The 20,742-nt window shown below is 38.4% G+C and overlaps 1 protein-coding gene across 2 annotated transcripts in view; it reads left to right on the forward strand.

The window, feature by feature from the left end:
* Positions 1-20,742, forward strand: part of Fnip1 (folliculin interacting protein 1) — a 92,731-nt gene that overhangs the window by 20,662 nt on the left and 51,327 nt on the right. For both annotated transcript variants that reach the window (XM_050157768.1, XM_050157769.1), the window contains exon 2: positions 13,776-13,902. In XM_050157768.1, coding sequence (XP_050013725.1) covers positions 13,776-13,902 — 127 coding nt within the window. The remainder of the gene's footprint in view (positions 1-13,775; positions 13,903-20,742) is intronic.

A 20,742-nucleotide genomic window follows, 5' to 3' on the forward strand; every position in this document is an offset into this window, starting at 1 on the left:
GAGCAGAAGGAGGGAAAATATGAGCAAAGAAGTCAGGACCACGAGGGGTGCACCCACCCACGGAGACAGTGGGGCTGATCTATTGTGAGCTCACCAAGGCCAGCTGGACTGCGACTGAAAAAGCATGGGATAAAACCGGACTCTCTGAATATGGCGGACAATGAGGGCTGCTGAGAAGCCAAGGACAATGGCACTGGGTTTTGATCCTACTTCATGTTCTGGCTTTGTGGGAGCCTAGCCAGTTTGGATGTTCACCTTCCTAGACCAGGATGGAGCGGGGAGGACTTTGGACTTTCCACATGGCAGGGAACCCTGACTGCCCTTCAGACTGGAGAGGGAGGGGGAGAGGAGTGGGGGGAGGGGGAGAGGAGAGGGAGGAGGAGGGAAAAGGGAGACAGGGAGGGAAATGGGAGGCAGGGAGGAGGCGGAAATTCTTTTTTCAATAAAAAATATTTAAAAAAAAAGTTTGGTTTCTTATTTTATAATTGCTACCTTATTTTGGTCTTCGTTTTACATTTATACTATATTAGATCTCTGGGATCCACTGTACCTTCTAAATAAACTGAGGGGGCTTATCGTATAGCTTAGTGGTAAAGCAAATGCTTCATATGCACAAGGCCCTGAGTTCAATTCCTCACAGTTACCTCAGTAGGATAGTGTGCTCCCTAGGGGCCATAGACTTGTCTTATAAAAACTCCAGTGCCAGACAGGGGGATATCTCTTTTGGAGCTGTTGTTCGGGGGGCGGGGAGGGGAACAGTAACAGTCTATTTCCATTGCTCTCCATTGCTTGCTAGAGCATCAAGGTAAGACCCTATTGTTGAAGACACTATACACTTTGGTTACAGAACTTGGAGAAGTAAAGCTGATATTGACCTGGATAGCTCCTTTCTAAGAACTAGCTCTCATATTGTCAGAAGGTACTATGCAAACTGCCAAAGGAGAAAATTTGTCAACAATCCCTACTCAGCTGTAAAGCCTGAGAATTATCACAATAATGAGACTGGATTAGTAAGGTATCTCCAACAGTGCAATAGTAGTACTTGTATCTTGGGGGTAATTAGCACCTGTCTAATTGGACCTAAAGCCCACTCAACTAGAGTTAACTCATGACTGATACTGTAAACCTAGCTAAGAATCCATAGCTGTTAAGGATATAGGGTCTTATAGGAGAGACTACTATTACCATATTACTAAAGTAATATAGTTTCCAACTGCCTTCTAAATACTCATCCGTATATCCATAACTAAGTGCAGCTCTTACGCTCTCTTCAAAGAAACCTCTTTTTTTTTTTTTTTTTTTTTTTTTTTTTTTAATAGCAAACGAGGACTAATAGATCCACAACTGGTCACAATGTAGAGAGTGACTGTGAGGTGCTATCTTAGGTTTCTATTGTTGTGGTAAACCACAACTATAACTTAGGGAGGAAAGAGTTTATTTCACTTGCACTTCCACATCACAGTCCATCACTGAAGAAAGTCAGGCTAGGAAATCAAGGCAGAACTGAAGCAGGAGCACTGCTTCTCGTGACTTGCTCACCCTGCTTTTTTATACCATCCAGAACTACCATCCCAGGGGTGACATCACTTCCAGTTGGTTAGACTCTTCTCTTCAACCTTTAATCAAGATAATGAATGCTCCCACAGACTTGCCTACAGGCAATCTGATGGAGGCTTTTTCTCAATTGAGGTTCCTCTTTCCAGGTAATTCTAACTTGAATCAAGTTAACAAAACACTAGCTAGTATAAGAGCACAGCCCCAAACAGAACATTTTTTTTTATAAAACACATCCCCTCACTTATGGTTCAGGGACCATCTTAGAAGAGGGGTTGGAAAGATTGTAAGAGCCTAAGGAGCAAGATAACTAGTGCATGATAGTTTCTTCTGAACAGGGATGTTGCTTCCATGAACTCTCAACAATATGACTGCCTCATAAGACCTATAAACATCACACCAGTCTATAGCTAGCATGGAGGAAAATATCACAAGGTCCTGTTCCTAAATGAAGAGCTATAGGCAGTCAATGACTGCTGAAGGAAGGAGAACTTGTTTTTGGTTTTGTTTGTTAGTTCCTTTGTTTTAGCGAAGAAACTCCTATCCTAAATAACCAGTCCTCAGCCCTAAACACATGCAAAGAAGGGCAACATTAATTGAACTCTTAAAATTGAGTGGGTGTGCATGTAGAACAAAAATAAGTACAGAAGAGCTGGTACATTTCAAAGAGGAGGACAAGAGAGGAGTTGGAGGTGGGAGATGGGAATGATGCAAATACAGTGTACTTGTATTTGAAACCTTCTAAGTTGTAAGAATACTATCTATATATAAACTATGTCCAGATTAAGTTACATATATAATTCTCAACTCCTACCATCAGGGAAACATTGAAAGATTTTCATTCATGGGCTCTCCTTCAAACCAGTTATACCTGCTGGAATTTAGAATTAATGGGCAAGAAAAAAAGGATCTGGTAATGTGTGTCAGTAAAAGAGCATGCTCCATGTCTGACCACCTCAGTTCAACCTCATGACCCACGTGGAAGGAGAGAACCAACTTCTACATGCTGTCCCCCCAGCCACCTCACACACTATATGTACACATAAAATAAATGAAGTAACTGAGCTCCCAAGGTCCAAATGAGGAGCAGAAGGAGGGAGAACATGAGCAAGGAAGTCAGGACCGTGATGGGTGCATCCACCCACTGACACGGTGGGACTGATCTAATGGGAGCTCACCAAGGCTAGCTGGACTGGGACTGATGGAGCATGTGATCAAATTGGACTCTCTGAATGTGGCTGACAATGAGGGCTGACTGAGAAGCCAAGGACGGTGGCACTGAGTTTTGATTCTACTACATGGACTGGCTTTGTGGGAGCCTAGTCTGTTTGGATGCTCACCTTCTTAGACCTGGATGGAGGGGAAGACCTTGGACTTTCCACAGGGCAGAGAACCCTGACTGCTCTTAGGACTGGAGAGGGAGGGAGGGGGAGGGAGGAAGTGGGAGGGAAATGGGAGATGGAGAGGAGGTGGAAATTTTTAATAAATAAAAAAGAATAAATGAAGTAAAAAAATAGAAAATAAAATGGAAAACAAAGATGGTGCCTTTAGCTAGATACTAAAGAATAGTTAGGTCCAATGACAGGTCCCATCCAGTCTCCCCCCTCAAAAAAGAAAAATAAGCATTATAACTGATTAGTTTTAAGAAAATGGAAAACCCATGTTCTAGAGAATTAGATCATGTTCCCCTTATAGAAATTAAAGCTAGTTCTAGATCTTGTTCTATTTAAACAAGATTTTTATTTTTTTGGTGTTGGTTCCTCAGCTAATTAGCTCCTATGATGTATCTTTATTCTTACAATTTTTTCTTTTAAATCAATTTTGTTGAAATAAGATGTATTCAGTAAAATACACCCTTCTAAATACATAGTTTATCATATCTTTTTATTTTTCATATTTTGTGATGTTTTGATATTTGAGGCCTTATTTGGAAATTACCTCTCCCAGAGCCAGCTAATTTGTGTGTGTGTCTGTACTATAGAACTTTCTTATGGGGAGTATGCCTTTCATAAGCAACAACTTAAGCTCAAGGCTAGCCTGACCTACCTAGCTCAAGAAATTTTGTTTGTACATTTTAGGGTGTTACTGTCATCCCTGGTGTCTTAGCCAATTGTCAGAACCAAAAATGTCTTCCCACAAGTGTCTCCTGGGCACACAGTCATCCCTAGTTAAGGGGATGACTAATTAAATGCAGTTTTCTGTTCTATGAATATATCACAATTTCTTTACCTTCATGATGAAAAATATTTGAATTATTTTCAGTTTAGGATTATAATCAGTAATAGTGCTATAAACATTTTTGTATAAGTTTTAGGGAGAAGATACACATTCATGTGTGATGAAATATTTAGCTCAGATTGGATTTATAGATCATAAGATAGGTATATGTCCAGGACTTTATCAGGTTCTACTACATTATTATTACTGTTGTTGTTTGAGACCAGGTCTTGATAGATAGATAGATAGATAGACAGACAGACAGACAGACAGACAGACAGTCAGTCAGTCAGTCAGTCAGTCAGTCAGTCAGTCAGTCATGGCTGTCCTGAAATTCAGTATCTAGATCGGGCTAGTCCCAAACATGGGGAAATTCCCTGTCTCTATCCCTGAGTACCTGGCTCCTCTGGCCACCCATTTAACTAAGTAGTTGTGATGATTTTCATACAGGTATGTAGAGAGCTCAGTTTACTCCACACCTTCATAAGGCTTGACTTTAAATTCTAAGCTTTTAAAAATTTGATGTCTGTTTAGTTTTACTCTTTTGTGATCCTGCATGTGTGATGCAGAGGTAATGCCTTTTTCTGGATAATTACAGGCATGAGTTCTGGCCTTTGCCTTAATGTCTTGTGATCTTGTTTTCATATCATTCAGCTCTACAGTTAGGTAATTTGTTACTCATCTTGGCCTTCTCTTTTCAGTGTCAGGAACAAGGTCTCTGTCCTCACAGCTCATGAGCCTATAAGTCTGTATTTTATAATGGTGAGATTCATACCTTGGCATAACTGTTAGAGCCAAAAGCCAGTAACTAAAATTTCAGAGATTTACTAGAACTCTTTTCAAGCTTTATCATTTGAATAAAACCTGGTAATCAGGTGGAATGTTTTTTTAAAAACTTTTATATTGTAATTTTTACAGAGACATATTTGTATACCCCTTAACTGATAAGCATGCTAAATATAGATACACTTTTCCCATGTATTAAGGCATATATTACTGTAGCTGTTCATTGTTGTTCCAAACCTGGGGACATTTCTGCCTTTGCCCCTGAGTACCTGGCTCTTCTGCCACATTATTTTACTAAGTGGTTTCCATCCAGCCATGTAGAGATCTCAGAGGAGAGGTCATTATTAACTGATTACTGATGAAAAAGGATCCATGAATGCATACTTACTTTATATATGGACAAAATTCATGCAGCATGAAGTTAACCACTATAAACAGTTTGGAGGCCTTTGGTATATTCACAGTATTAGGTAACTGGCCTTCTTATCTAGTTATAAAACATACCTGTAAGTCCAAAGTAAAACTTCTTGTGCATTTAGGAGTTAATCTTTTTCTTCTCCACAAAGCACCCTGGCAACTACCAATCTTCATTCTCTCTCTGAATTTACTCATTTTGGATATTACATATATATTAGAATCCTGTGACCTTTTAATGTCTTGACTTTTCTTTGACTGACTTTATATTCAGTGTTCATCTGTGTTATAGCATGCATCAGTACTCTACTTCTTTCTATAGCTGAATGTTCTGTATAAGTCTGTATATACCCAGTCACTGGTAAATACTGGGATATAACTTTCTAATTCTGATTTTTGAGGTTGGTGCTGTTGTGAACATGCATGCTCATGCTGTTTTTAGAGTTGTGTGAGTGTTGTACATGGCTAGATGCATGGAGTTACTAATCACCACCAGTGATGCAGAACAATTTTAGTGCCCTAAATAAATCTCTGACGCCATCCCACATCTTTTAAATAGATCTCTTGTCTGCCTCTAGCTGTTGTAGCTACTGGTCTCTTCTCTGACTTCCTAGCAGCAGATAGTTTTAGGTATTATTGTTTAGTGTGGAGCTTGAGTTTCCTTAAAGTAGTGTATTGCAGTAGATGCTTCAGAAGTTACATTTTTAGATTGGTGGTACTATTCTAGAAATAAGTTAGTTATAAAGTTATTTTATATTTGAATATTTACTGAATTCAATTTTTCCACATTGATTTTAAAAATATATCCAACTAAATACTGGCATAAAATTCTACACTTAACTAAAAAGCAGAAATAACTAGCAATAACACTATCCTAAGGCATTTTACAAGTCCAGTGTGAAATTGATATGATTAACTAATTAGATTGGATTTTTTAAAAATGAGTTGTTTCTTACCCTTACTGTTTTATTATATCTATATGAGATCCTTTGAGAGTTTACGTTTTCTTTCTGTTAAAATCTTCAATTGAATACCTGGTAATGTCTTCATGTGTTAACTTTAAAATTTCAGAGGAAAGATTGTTTAGTTTTCAGAAAACATAGCATGAACAATCAAGCAACTGTTTGCAGGAAAACAGCCTCGTTGTCTTCTGGTACCAGTTGGTCTTATGTTGGCTTGTCTGCTGTCTCCTATCTTATTTATAGTAGTTTGGAACTAGAAACACACACTAACATTTCACTGTAGCTTAAACATTAGAATCTTTCTTGTTTTTTTTTTTTTTTTTGTTGTTGTTGTTGTTTTGTTTTTAATTTGGTGTTTTTTCAGAAGAGTTTTTTTTAACATAGATTTGAATGCCAGTGGTACTCAGAAAGGATGGAGGAGAGAAGTCGGGGTTGGGGAGGGTGAGAGGGGAAGAAGGAAAAAACAAAGATCTTCTGAATTTAATTTTCTTTTTTACTAGCTTAAATTTCCATGATACCATCAAGAATCAATGTTGGGCCGAGGGTATGTATGGACTGTTGGTAGGGCACTTGCCTATCATGTTTAAAGAGCTCTGAGATTATTTCCCAATACCACAAAATTAGTCAATTTTAAAAAGTAGGCTTTTTTGTGACCATCCCAAATCATTAGTCTTCCTTCACTATCTCATGCCTCTGACATATCTCATGACACTGTCTCTTGTTCCTTGGCAAGGCACACATTTTCTTTGTGGAATTATATCAGAGAATGACATTCTTAGTTTCTCTAGTAATACTGCTTCTCATATAAAAAACATTTATATTTCTTGATTAAAAATAGTATTATTATTTAATTCTGTTTGTGTGGGCGTTTTATGTCTGGGTACCACATGTCTGGTGCCTTTAGAGGCCAGAAGATGGTGTCCAGGTTCACCAAGACAGGAGTAACAGATCAGTGTGAGATACCACGTAGGTGCTAGGAATTGAACCCAGCTTTTTTGGAAGAGCAGCCAGTGTTTTTAACCCTTGAGCTATCTCTCCAACCCTTGTTTATAAATTCTTAAAGTAGAATATAGATTATAAGGACAACACAATGTGTTGAAAGTATACAATACTGAAGTATTACATTTGTGACAAACTAGCATTGTTGCATTCTGGTTAAATTAACAGACTTATTTGTAGATCTAGTGAGTATGATAATTTTTAATTAATGAACATAAATAATTTTTAGGTAGCTGCATCTAATACCATAGTCAGTATGTGGTAGAGAAGATTTAAATCCAAGTCTTGCTGATTCAGAGCCTGTTCTTACGTTTCTGCCATGTTAGGGGTGGGTAATTGTTTTTGGTCTCAGCATAATGTCTCTTACTTCGATTGTAGTAAGTAGCTTGTTGTATTAGGTATTTGTGTTACTACATTTTACTACACACACACACACACACCCTTACCCTTCAGTGTTGTGGAAGAACATGCTGATAAATGTTAAAACATAACCCTACTGAAAAAACATGTAACCAAGTAATTTAACATGGTGGTTTTATTGAAATTTATAATTCCAAGGGCAGGTTTGTTTGTTTGCTTGCTTGCTTCCCTTTTCCCCCCCCTCCGTACTTCCCTCTGGAAGAGCAACCAAATGAGCTAAAGTTTCATAAACAGTAAGTAAATTGCTGTACCGGTAAACAGTCTTTTTACAAAGTCAGTATTTTCTGCTAGATTTGTCCTCTTCAGTGCAGTGTAAGTGTTGAGATTAGTGAGCCAGTTTTACATATTGACTATGGTGGTGCTGTGATTAATGAGGCTTATTTTCCATTTGCTGGTCAGCAAAGTAGATAGCTTCTAAGATTTTGTATATGGGCACACAGAAATTGAGACAGAACCTTTTCTTTTTTACAAAGTAATCCTGAATTCCTTAGGTGTGAACTATTGAAGAGTTGTGTTATAGCTATGGTTGCCTGAGTCTTGTGCTCAGGGTAGCTCTTACTGAGCCAAACATTGTGCATAAAGTGACCCCTAGAAAGTCAGTGTTGTGAGCCATGATCCCTAGGTGGGGCAGTATTTTGAGAGGTATTGAAAAGTTAAGGAGGTGGGGCCTAGCCAGAGGACACAGGCACTGGGGACAAGTATTTGTGGGTGTCTTCTCCTTCTCTTTCCCCCTCACTCTCCCTTTTCTTTTCCTTTTTTTACCCTTTTCCTCCCCTCCCTTTTTTCTTTTACCTTTTTCTTCTTTCCTTCTCTCCTTCCCCCTCCTCACCTTTCCTCTTCCCCATCTTCTTTCCCCTCTCTTCTCTCCTTTTTTGTTTACATTTTCTTCTTATTTTCCTGCTTTCATGAAGTGAAGAACTACCTCCTTTACTCTTGCACAAAAGTTAACAGAAGTGCCTTAAAAACACTGAAGATGGTTGGCATTCTTGGTCTGCACAAGCTGCTAGGTAGGGCTTAGTTTGCAAGAATATTTAGATTGATTTTCACTTTGTCATACACTTTGTAGTAGAGAAAAGTACCAGTTACCTCTGTGAAATCCCACTCTTAAGTGAAACAAAAAGATAGTATGCTACTTGCAAAATTGTAGAAATGAAGCCTTTTATAAAATTGGTTTTGTCATCAGCATGTAAATCTTCAAAGGCTCCCATGGTCCCGTTGCTAGGATTACACATTTTTGTATTGCAGCACTGAGAGGCTTTTGAATTAAATTCAATCTTGTTATGTCACCTGACAGTCTTGTGGTTTTAGATGAGTATGGTTCATTGCTATTATTAACCTGGCTTGGCAGTTGTACGTGACTGGAGTTTTTAGGGATTTTGCAAAGTGAAACTGCTGAAGAGAAATAGGATGCCAGTAGCGTACAGCATAATTCAAGATGCTATTTTAAAGTATGTTAACACAGAATCACCCTATAATCTGGTTATAAACTTGATGATACATTTGCTTTAAAATGTGTGCTTTGCTTTCTTATTGTGCCTGTACAGGAACACTGAAGATATTTGAAAAATCATGCATTTGTATGTATATAACATTATTGTATTTATAAGTAAATTTTAAATTAACACATTATTTTAGGTATTAACATACAAAATGTTGTATTTTAATTTTAATGATTTAATGATTAAAATCAGGTAAATTATTTAAGGTTCTATTGTATTACTTATCTCTTCCACTTTTTTGTAGTACTTAGGTATTTGTGTCAATGTGATAGGGATTTCTACTGTTTACATAATCAACTTTTTAAACATTTTTTTCTGGTGCTTTTCTTTGTCTTCATCATCTTTATTTTTGACATCATCATCAGGTCTTCTGTATTTCAGACTGTCCTTGAACCTAGGGAAAATGACCTTTAATTTCCAATTGTCTGCCTCTAGAGTCTTATTATTACAAGCATAGGCTACTTTACTGGACTTATAACATGCTGAAGATTGAACCCAGGGCTTCATGGAAGCACTCAACTGACTGACATAGATATTTGTTGCTTTGTTTCTTTTTCAGAGACAGAATCTCATTCTGTATTGCAGGCTAACCTAGAACTCATTATGTAGCCCAGGTTGTACCAAATTCTTGGCAGTCTATTTGTCTCAATCTCCAAAGTTCTGGGATTGTAGGTGTGAGCTACTATACCCTACTAGACATTTCTTTGATGTACAGTTTCTGACAATAATGCAAGGTCTGTAAGAATCAGGAAAACAAGCAGCTTTTATGTGCTGTGTGGCTGCTACTATTTGAGAAAACTATAGAATTGACCCACCTTTTTTTCTGTTAATCACGTTTTTTTTCTTTATTCTTTATAAGGCTAGTTTTAAGAAAGCTCCTGGGCAAAAGTAATAGTCTGTAGGCATTAGTTTTGATATTTCTGTGTTCTAGGTTGTTGTGTACTTTGTTGGTTCAGCCTAGCATAGAATCTGACAGTGAAAATGTTCCTGATTGTGGTAGAGTTTCTAAACTGGTAATTGGGCTAACCGTTGCTTCTTTGCTAAAGAACTTAGGAAATCTGACCACTAGTGGGGCCAAAAATCTTTCTCTTTAAAAAGTCTTTGTCAAGTGTAAAAAGGAACAGGGTTATGAAAGGACATAAAAAGTACAGAGGAAAAGAGAAGGGTGAGAAAACTACAGTCTCCAAAAAGTTACTTGATTTCCGAAACTTACCTGGAGAAATAAATACTTTTTATGAAATTGGCTTTTTTAACAAGGTACAGAGGCTAGAAGATAGAAACTAATATTGGCTGAGTGTTTATCCTGATTATTAGCCAGTCAAATCTGCTTTTCCTGAGACTTTCCTGTTCTGACCCTAAATTTCATATTCTTAATCATATTATTTTTATATTAACGATTTGATCCTCTTTGGGGATGTTATTTATTTTATAAAGGTATATTTTTTGTTTGTTTGTTTGTTTGTTTGTTTGTTTTTTTAGGAGGAAGGTTTCTCTGTGTAGCTCTGACTGTCCTGGAACTCGGTCTGTAGACCAAGCTGTCTTCAAACTCACAGAGATCCACCTGCCTCTGCTTCCCAAGTGCTGGGATTAATCAGTTATCTTTTTGGCATAGGCGTTTGTTTGTTTGTTTGTTTGTTTTTCAAGACAGGGTTTCTCTTTGGTTTTGGAGCCTGTCCTGGAACTAGCTCTTGTAGACCAGGCTGACCTCGAACTCACAGAGATTCGCCTGCCTCTGCCTCCCGAACGCTGGGATTAAAGGCGTGCATCACCACCACCCAGCAAAGCATGGTTTTTTAAAAAATGATTTTCTGTATTAACAGATTTCAGAATTTACACCAACTTCTATTATGGTAAAGAAGGTTGGGAACAGTGGTGACAATGTCTGGGCAATCAGAGGAAACCACTGACATTTAATGTTCTTTGCTTCAATCAGGGTCATTCTGGCCACATTTTCTCAGATAGTGAAATACGGATCGCTCCTTTCTTGCTGTCACTTTTATTATCATTTTTTTTTATCGGATCTCATTTTGTAGTGGGCTGACCTCAAACTTATGATTCAGCTGGGTCTTCTGTCTGATTGTACCTTTGGTACGGTTAGCACTTTCTCCTATTTTGATCATTTTTATTACATTTTTGTATCTTAAATTCTATGCCCTAGTTCAGGCCACCCAACTCCTATCCACTTCTGAGAATGTGTACTTTTCAGATTAAATAAATGATCAAATTTAAATAACTTTTATTTCTTCAACCTTGCAAATCCATATGTAGCAATTTTCATTTGTAGATCATTTTTCCTTGATCTCATTTAATATATTCTACAGTTCATCAGGACTTTCTTGGTAGTATACTCTGTTCTAACTTTTCTGGAACATTGATTTTTCCTGTTTTCTCTTGCTACCTTTAAATTCTTGTTCTGTTCCTTTCCTTAATTTAGAAACATAACCCTTAAATATGTTTGTTTCCCCTTTATACATTCCTGAACATTTCATATCTGTTTATCTTTATCTTTTTTTTATTGAGAATAAGAAAAAAAAGTTTCCGCCTCCTCCCAGCCTCCCATTTCCCTCCCCCTCCCCCACTCTTCTCCCCTCCCCCCACTCTTCTCCCCCTCCCCCCACTCCTCTCCCCCTCCCTAATCCAAAGAGCAGTCATGGTTCCCTGCCCTGTGGAAAGTCCAAGGTATCTTTATCTTTTAAGAGAAAAGCCTCATAATCTCACTTCTGGCTGCCAAGGGTGAGCATTAGTCTTGCTTCAAGATAATTCCAGTTTCTTCCTGACGATATTCAAAACCACTCAGTTTAAATGGGCAGTTATAGCACCCACAGTTTCTGTGTCATCCTCTTTGACAGGGAAACTGCTTATAATCTTCCATCTTGGTGTCCTTCTTCTCAGTCTCTCCTGTCTGCTGTTACTTAACTACCCTTTTTCTCCCCTAATGCTGTTCTAGCAAGAGAACCAAGCCCACCAAATGGCTAAACCATCAGGTGGCTTAGTCTTTATGAAGTTAAGCCTTCCCGCAACATTTGGTTCTATGTGCCTGCTGCTTTCCTTGTCTTCCTTGACCTTTCTAAGCTCTACACTGTGAGCTTTTTCTTCCTCTCTGGTGATATGTCTGTTCTGATCTTCCTCCTCACTCCTTTCTAAGCACTTTGACTATTATGCCTTCATTTCTTCTCCTAGCCTCATAGTGTCACTATTTTCCTAATTTAGGTTCCAGTATTCATTGTTTCAGCTGTATTCTTGTAGTTTCTGTTCCATAATCAGGGTTCCCTTTCCTTTTTACCTAGTTATCTTTGAAAATTCTTTTCCTTGTCTCTGCCTGATTCAAATTCAAGCACTTTGAAAGCTTTAGAGAAAAAAAAAATCACCTTTGCAGTTTGTGGCCAGTTATATTCTTATAATTGTTAACTATGTGTAGGAATACAGTATTGCGCAGAAGTCTTACTGTTCCTGATCCACATAATTTCCCCCCAACAAGCTCCATGCTCCTTTTTACTCTCTTCTCTTTTAACTCTAATGCAAGAGTTACACTTTTGTTCTGAATGTGATACTAGACAAAGGCGGAGAATGAGAAGCCAGTTCTTGAGCTAATTCTTTAAACAGTATTCACTCCACCACTTCCTCAAAGGTCTGTAATTTCTTCTTCACCTCAAACTGCATCAGAGGGTAAACATGTTCACATATTTCCTTTCTTAGTAACAAAATATGCACCTATCACTCACTCTTAATTCTCAACTCCCTTCTTTTCTTGACAGTTGACTTTTTTTCTTCAGTCCTGTGCAATCTGACTTCTGTTCTCTTTACTCCTTATAACTTTCCTGGCCGTGATGATCACCAATGACAGTTCCAAAACTGGTGAATGCTCTTCAGTTACTGCCATTGTACTCCTTCTTTAGGACATGTCTTTGTTGGTTCCATGAAGCCACTTCTTGATTTTCAACCTATGTTGGTCTGCTCTGTCAAAGTTTTAAAGTACACTCCTGTGTAATGCAAGCCAGTGTTGTCTAAAGGCTGCTTTAGCTTGATGTGTAGTGTCGGACTTCCTTCAGTTTCCAACAGAGACATTAATCTTTAAAATTGTGACACTTAATGCACAAATAAAGGTCCTAAGAACAAATGCGGTATTTTTTCCAAATATGTGTTGTAAAGTGAAAAAAGTACTTCAACATTATCTTGATAGACATTAACTGCCCTGATCCATCTGGTATGTTCCCTTCCTGGTGTACTTTCATGTTTCTTTACTCTGAGATAACCACGCTCCAAACTTTGGAGCTGTCAGGTTTTCTCCTCTTCCCTCCCCTCTTTCTTTTCTCCCTCCCCTTCATTATTGAGTACATTGAAAGAGAGCACCAAGTGACTAGAGTACTACCTACTTATCTTTTCTAGAATTTTAAATATTAGGTATTCTTAGAATCTTGCCAGGTTTTAACTTTTATTTAAGTGAAAATTCAATAACATTTTGTGTGCCCGTTTTACTCAAAATATATCCCTGTTTTGACCTACAGCAAAACTGTTTCTATTTTTATACTTTTGTCTTGCAGAAAAAGCAACTTAACATATTAGTTAACCTTATGTTATCTCTCCATGAGATCAGCATATTTATTTTTATTAGTAATTTGTGCTTACATATATTTAGTAAGTAACCCTTTATATATATTGGCTATATCTTATCTGACACATGTTGATAGTAGCCAATTGTTTTTTATTTATTTATTTGTATTTTTACTTTTAATCTAAAAATCATGCCTATGTAACTTTTTAACACTTTGAACCAAATAGTAACATTCTGTATAAACATCAGGTAGGTGAATGTCCTTCAGTAATAATGTAGCTTCTGGGTCTATCAGATAAGTTTTTTAGTTATAAGAATATATATGAAGTATTTATTAAAGTAATTAAAGAGGATCTTTTTTTTTTCCTCTAGTTGGCCCTTGCCAGAGTTTGACCCAAGCCAGATTCGACTGATCGTATATCAAGACTGTGAAAGACGAGGGAGAAATGTCTTGTTTGATTCCAGTATTAAGAGAAAAAATGAGGACACATCAGTATCAGTGAGTATTACTATTCATTTATTTGAAATCTAATCTTGGGTATTTTAATAATTCAAGAAAGAATTAGTATAATTTCAACTATGGTAGCTTTGTTAGCCTAAAATATCTCTAGCCTGTTTAAAATTCAGAGTCCCAATTTTGAGATTTTTTTTCTCTTTTTTTCCTTTTACTGAAAGTTAACTTTTTCCTCCTATGTCCTGATTACATTTTCTCCTCCCTGTACTTCATTCCAGTTCCTACCTACTTCCCTTTCCATCCAGACCCTTTCTGTCTCTTGTTAGAAAAGAACAAGCTTCTGAGAGATTGTAAAATAAGAAAATAAAACAAAAACTAACACATTGGACAAAACAAATAAAGGAAAAGAGCTCAAGAAAAGGCACAAGAAACAGATATAGATGCAGAGACCCACTTAATCTCACACTCAGAAATTCCATAAAATCATTAAACTGGAAGCTATAATATATATGCAAAGAACCTGTAGGGTAGGGATTGGGATAAGATTTTTTTTAAAAAGCCCTGACGTGGCATTAGGAGGCAAGGGAACCTCTAAAGATGCATGCCATTGAGTTCATTTTCTGTTGTCCATCTACTGCTGGGCATGTATCCTGTCCTTAAAAGTCATTAACTTCCCCAGTGAGACTCCCTTGGAGAAAACTAAATTTCTGTTTGCAAGTAGTTATCAGTTGTAGTTAGCTTCTGGTTTAAGGATAGGGACATTTCCACTTCTCCTTTTAGTGTTAGGATCCCATGGTTCATCTGCATCATACAGACCCATGTAGACTCTGTGCATGCTGTCTCAGTTTCTGTAAGTTCATATGTGTGTTGATCCTGTTTATTTAGAGTACTTTTTTTCCCCTTTATGTTCTCCATCCCCTCTGGCTTTTATGATCTTTCTGCCTCATCTTCTACAGAGTTCCCTGAGCTCTGAGGGAGTACTTTGATAGAGAGACCCATTTGTGGCTTAGTTGTCCAAGATATCTAACTCACTTCATGTCTGGTTGTGGGTCTCTGTATTTTTTCACGTTTGCTGTAGGAGGAAAGCACTGATCTATGAGTATAGCAGAATGTCATTGGGAGTCATTTTATTGCTGTGTTCGTTTAGAACAATAGTAGTATTTGGTTTTACCCCATGAAATCCCAGGTTCTTTGTTATCCAAGCAGTGTTAGGTATGGGTCGTATGAAAACCCAATACAATGGAAGTTTCCTAAAATATATACATATATAATGGGGGAGATAGAGCCCCAATTGGACATCTCTTGTCACCAAATGAAGCTTCCAGTACTGGGAATGGGTTACATCTAATTGAATTGTTGATCAAAGGGGTCCCATAGGAACCCCAAACAACCCAGGCTGTTGCCAAGACTGTAGGTTGCTCTTTACAAACTGATAACAAGGCCCTATTGCTGAAAATAACATCTATACTACTTACTGAACCTAGAAAAGTTATGCTGGTGCCTACGTAGAATCTTAATCTCTGTGTGCTAGCATCTTTGTTACAGGAAGGTATGCTGCATGTGCCCAAAGGAGAAATGTAAACACCAACCTGGCTACAAACCCTTTGATCTACAGTGGTGTCCTGTCTATATTTATACTAGAGCAATGATGGCACCAAGCTTGTGGTAGTAACCAACAAATATCTGATTTGACTTAGGGTACATTACATGGGATCTTTTTTTTTTAATTATTATTTTTACAATACTATTTGGCCAATGGCTCAGGTGTGTAATAAGAAGCTGCGGTGGGCTGCGTTCTGCCTGGCTCCCAGCTGCCTGGCTAGCTTATGTCCGAAAATAATTACACGGAAACTGTATTCTTTTTTTTTTTTTTTGTTTTTCGAGACAGGGTTTCTCTGTGGCTTTGGAGCCTGTCCTGGAACTAGCTCTGTAGACCAGGCTGGTCTCGAACTCACAGAGATCCGCCTGCCTCTGCCTCCCGAGTGCTGGGATTAAAGGCGTGCGCCACCATCGCCCGGCTTCGGAAACTGTATTCTTTTACAACACTGCTTGGCCCATTAGTTTTAGCCTCTTACTGGCTAACTCTCACCTTAAATCTTGCTTTAACCCATTTCTAATAATGTGTGTAGCACCATGAGGTGGCTTACCAGGGAAGATCTTAACCTGCGTCTGTGTCGGGTGGGAGAATCATGGCGACTGACTGACTCAGCTTCTTTCTCCCAGCATTCTGTCTTCTACTCCGCCTACCTAATTTTCTGTCCTATTAAAGGGCCAAAGCAGTCTCTTTATTTAACCAATGAAATTAACACAAAACAGAAGACTCTCCCCCATCACAGGTGTATTTTTAGCTAGCTTTTACATCTTAAACTAACCCATTTTCTATTTATCCATGAATTGCCATGAGGCTGTGACTTACCAATAGTGTTCTAGAGTCTTTCACCTTCAGCAGCTATATGGTGTCCCTCTCTTTTTATTTTTATTTTTATTATTTTTTTTTTTTTTTGAGATAGGGTTTCTCTGTCGCTTTGGAGCCAGTCCTGGAACTAGCTCTTGTAGACCAGGCTGGCCTCAAACTCACAGAGATCCACCTGCCCCTGCCTCTGCCTCGTAAGTGCTGGGATTAAAGGCATGCACCATCACTGCCTGACCTGGTTTTTCTTTACTCTTCTCTTCTCTTCTCTTCTCTTCTCTTCTCTTCTCTTCTCTTCTCTTCTCTTCTCTTCTCTTCTCTTCTCTTCTCCCTTCCTTCCTTCCTTCTTTCCTTCCTTTCTTTTTTAAGACAATTACTTGTCATCTAGCCAGAAACTGTTATTGTTTGACATTTAGTTCCTGATATCATTGATTCTCAACCTGTGGGTCACACCCCTAGAACAACCCTTTCATAGGAGTCACCTAAGACTATCAGAAAGCACCAATATTTATATTACAATTCATAACAGTAGGAAAATTACAGATATGAAGTAGCAAAAAAAATAATTTCATGTTTGGGGTCACCACAAAATGAGGAACTGTATTAAAGGGTTACAGCATTAGGAAGGTTGAGAACCACTGCCTTATGATGGTGTTGTTAAATGTGACTGACCTAGGAACTACTGGGAACCTTATAGAGAAACTGGTTGGACCCCTCATTGTGCAATCAGGGAAGTGAGACGTAGAGAAAGGAAGATATTTATCTGATGGTATAGAGCAAATTAAGTCTGCAATCCTCATAACATACTTTCCCCTACTCTAAAGGGGGGACGTTTCTGTTCTTTAAATCTTCAACACCATGTTTTGAAATACATTGTTACTAGTTTAGCAGCAATAAGGCATTTATTTGATTGGCCAAGAGAGCTTAGTGTTGGCTACTGCCATTATACCTTAAGATATAAAGAAAAAGTGCCCTGGGCCTAGAATGGGTTTCTCCTATACCTTAGGTTGCTACTTTCTATGAACATTCTAATAATCAACTGAAAACAAAATACTTTTGAGAAAGTTTTTTCCTATCAGTAGAACTTTTTATTGATAATTACTTTTTTTTTAAAGAATTGGGTTAATTTGAGATTTTTGCCTTCTGAAAAAACATGGAATATGTCTATCCTGATCTGTTGTCTTATTTACAAGTGTGTCTTTAGCATTTACAAATAGGTGTTAGTCTCTTTTTTCATTGCTAGGTTTTATAGTATTGTACCTAATCATTAAGAATTTTTGACCTTTTGGAGATTGTGCTTTGTTTAGATTGTTTATTCCTTTTCTCCTACTTTGTAATTTGATAAAAAGGAGCTTTTGTACAAGTTACTCAAGGGTTTATAAAATACTAAGTACTTGGAGATTTACCAGCCTGTGTGTTCTCTTAGTTTTCACAAATAGATAGCCTATTAGGGCATGTAGATACTCAAAAAAGTAATCTACACATTATTCTAAATTGTGAAAGTACAGTGAAGAAAGCTTGAAGAATACTTAATAAGATACCAGTAGTACAGAACCAAGTTTCCATCAATTTGAGTGACAGTCTGCCTTACTGAAAAAGTAAAATAAAAGCTGAAATGTGAAGAAATAATAGTAACAGCTGATGAAAAGTCTGCAGTATGATTTGGGAGTTTGGCAATTTGAGGAATTAAAAGAACCCCACCTTGGCTGGAGTGATAACAAATAATATACAAAGTAGCTGGTGGTAAAGGTAGGTAGAGGGCATAGTATTCAGGGCCTTATGAGTTTCTGTGTTAGATGTTTGGATACTTATATCCTAAGTACAGAGGGAAATCACTGAAGATATCAAACTCAAATTTTAAAATGTCACCTTTTCTACCTTATGAAGAGATGGTGATGGGGAGAAGAAAAAGTTTGATAAATCTACCTTTTTAGTTTGAATAACTGAAGTAGTAAGAGTCCTCAGAGTCATAGAGATGGAGATGATCAAGACCTTTGAAATCTAAGAACAACTATAAATATGGGCATGAGAGCAACCTGGTCCAGAACAGGCCTGAAGCAACAAATTCCACAGGAGTACAATTGAGCCAGCGACCTGGGCCAGAGTAGGACTGAAGCAGTGAACTTCATAGGAGCAAGACTGAACCAGTGACCTAGGCTAGAGCTGGTCTGAAGCAGTGAACTCCAAAAGAGCAGGACTGAGCCAGTGGCCTGGACTGGAGTGGGCCTGGCACAGTGAGCTCCACAGGAGTAGGATGGGATCCAGACCAGGAGGGAAGCAGGACTGGGACCAGCGACCTAGACCAGAGCAGGCCTGCAGGACTGAGCCAGCTACCTAGGCTGGAGGGGGCCTGAGCTGGCCAGCTCCATAGAAATGGGAGTGGATCCAGACCAGGGACATTTGCTGAGTTAAGACTGAGCCAGCATCCCAAGCCAGAGCAGACCTGAGACAGCGAACTCCACAGAAGCAGGTTAGGGGAGCAACCGCTGAGAAAGTGGAACAGAGCCAGAAACTGCATGAATCTGGGACCTTTGAGGGAGTAGACCTAAGCCAGGACCCCTGTGGATCTGTGCTGAGTGTAGGACCTCCGAGGACGTAGGCCTGAGTCAGGACCTCTGTGGGTCTGGACATGAGTCTGGGACCTCCAAGGGAGGAGGCAGGAACCAGAGATCTCTGCAGGTCTAGGCATGAGTCTAGGACCTCTGAGGGAGTAAGCCTGAACCAGGACCTCTGTGGGTCTGGGCGTCAGTCTGGGACGTCAAAGGGAGTAGGCAGGAACCAGAAACCTCTGCAGGTCCAGGCATGAATCTGGGACCTCCGAGGGAGTAGAATAGAGCCAGAGACCTTTGCAGGACCAACCCCAAGCCAGGGACCTCTGCAGGAGTGGATACAGACCAGGGACGTTTACAGAAAGATGTCTGACCCAATAACCTAAGCCAGAGCAGGCCTGAGACAGCAAATTCTACAGGAGCAGAGCATAGCCTGGGAGTGCTGAGCGTCTTCCAGGAACACAGAGCGACCAATGGGGTAAATAGAACCGTGGCACTGACTATACCATGAGGAACAACCATCTGAGCCTTGGATTCACTGGCATCTAGAAGATTAATCACCAGAATCACAGACAGCCCCAACCACACCAATTAGAGGAAAAGATGAGTAGACAAGGTAAGAACACAAGCAACACCATAAAGAGCAACACGACACCAGTAAAATTTAGAGATCCTACAACAGCAACACTTGGACAACCAAATATAGATGAAGCAGAAGAAAATGACCAAATAAATAAATAACTTCAGGAGAATGCTTGAAGCTCTTAAAGAGGAAGTGAGAAATTCCCTCAAAGAAATGGAGGAAAAGACAAACAAAAAATTAGAAGACATCAGCAAATCCCTTAAAGAAAACCAAGAAAAAACAATCAAACATATGAAAGAAACTATTCAAAACTTGAAAACTGAAGTAGATACAATAAAGAAAACACAAGCCAAGGAAATTATAGAAATAGAAATCATGAGAAAATGATCAGAAACCACAAACGCAAGCGTGAACAGCAGAATACAAGAGATGGAAGAGAGAATCTCAAGAGCTGAAAATACAATAGAGAAAACAGACTCATCAGTCAAAGAAAATACTAAATCTAACAAAAACTTAACCCAAAATATCCAGGAAGTATGAGATACCATGAAAAGACCATGGTATAGAAGGTAAGAATAATAGGTATAGAAGAAGGAGAAGTTCAACTCAAAAGCACAGAAAATATAACAAAATCATAGAAAAAAACTTTCCCAACCTAAAGAAAGATATGCCTATGAAGATACAAGAAGCATACAAAACACCAAACAGATTGGATCCAAAAAAAAAAAAAGGTCCCTTGCCACATAATAATCAAAACACTAAACATACAGAGTAAAGAAAGAATACTAAGAGCTGCAAAGGAAAAAGGCCAAGTAACATATAAAGGCAGACCTATCAGAATTACACCTCACTTCTCACTGGAGACAGTGAAAGCCAGAAGGTTGGTCAAATGTTAATGCAGAAATTAAAAGACCACGGATGCCAGTCCAGACTGTTATACCCAGCAAAACCTTCAATCACCATAGGACAAAAGAAAATATTCTATGACAAAACCAGATTTAAACAATACCTAGCCACAAACCCACCCCTACACAAAATACTATAAGGAAAACTCCAACCCAAGGAAGTTAGCTACATCAACAAAAACACAGCAAATCCCAAAGAATGGAAAAACACACAAATTAACATTGACAACAGTGAAAACTAAATTAACAGGAGTTAGCAATCACTGGTCATTAATATCCTTCAATATAAATGGACTCAACACACCTCTAAAAAGACACAGGCTAGCAGATTGGATACAAAAACAGAATCCATCCTTCTTCTGCATACAAGAAACACACTTCAATTTCAAAGACAGACATCGCCTCAGAATAAAGGGTTGGGGAAAAATATACCAATCA

This window comes from Alexandromys fortis, unplaced genomic scaffold (genome assembly GCF_014885135.2).
Source record: "Alexandromys fortis isolate MF-2015 unplaced genomic scaffold, M_Fortis_MF-2015_v1.1 scaffold_103, whole genome shotgun sequence".
Classification (NCBI taxonomy): domain Eukaryota; kingdom Metazoa; phylum Chordata; class Mammalia; order Rodentia; family Cricetidae; genus Alexandromys; species Alexandromys fortis.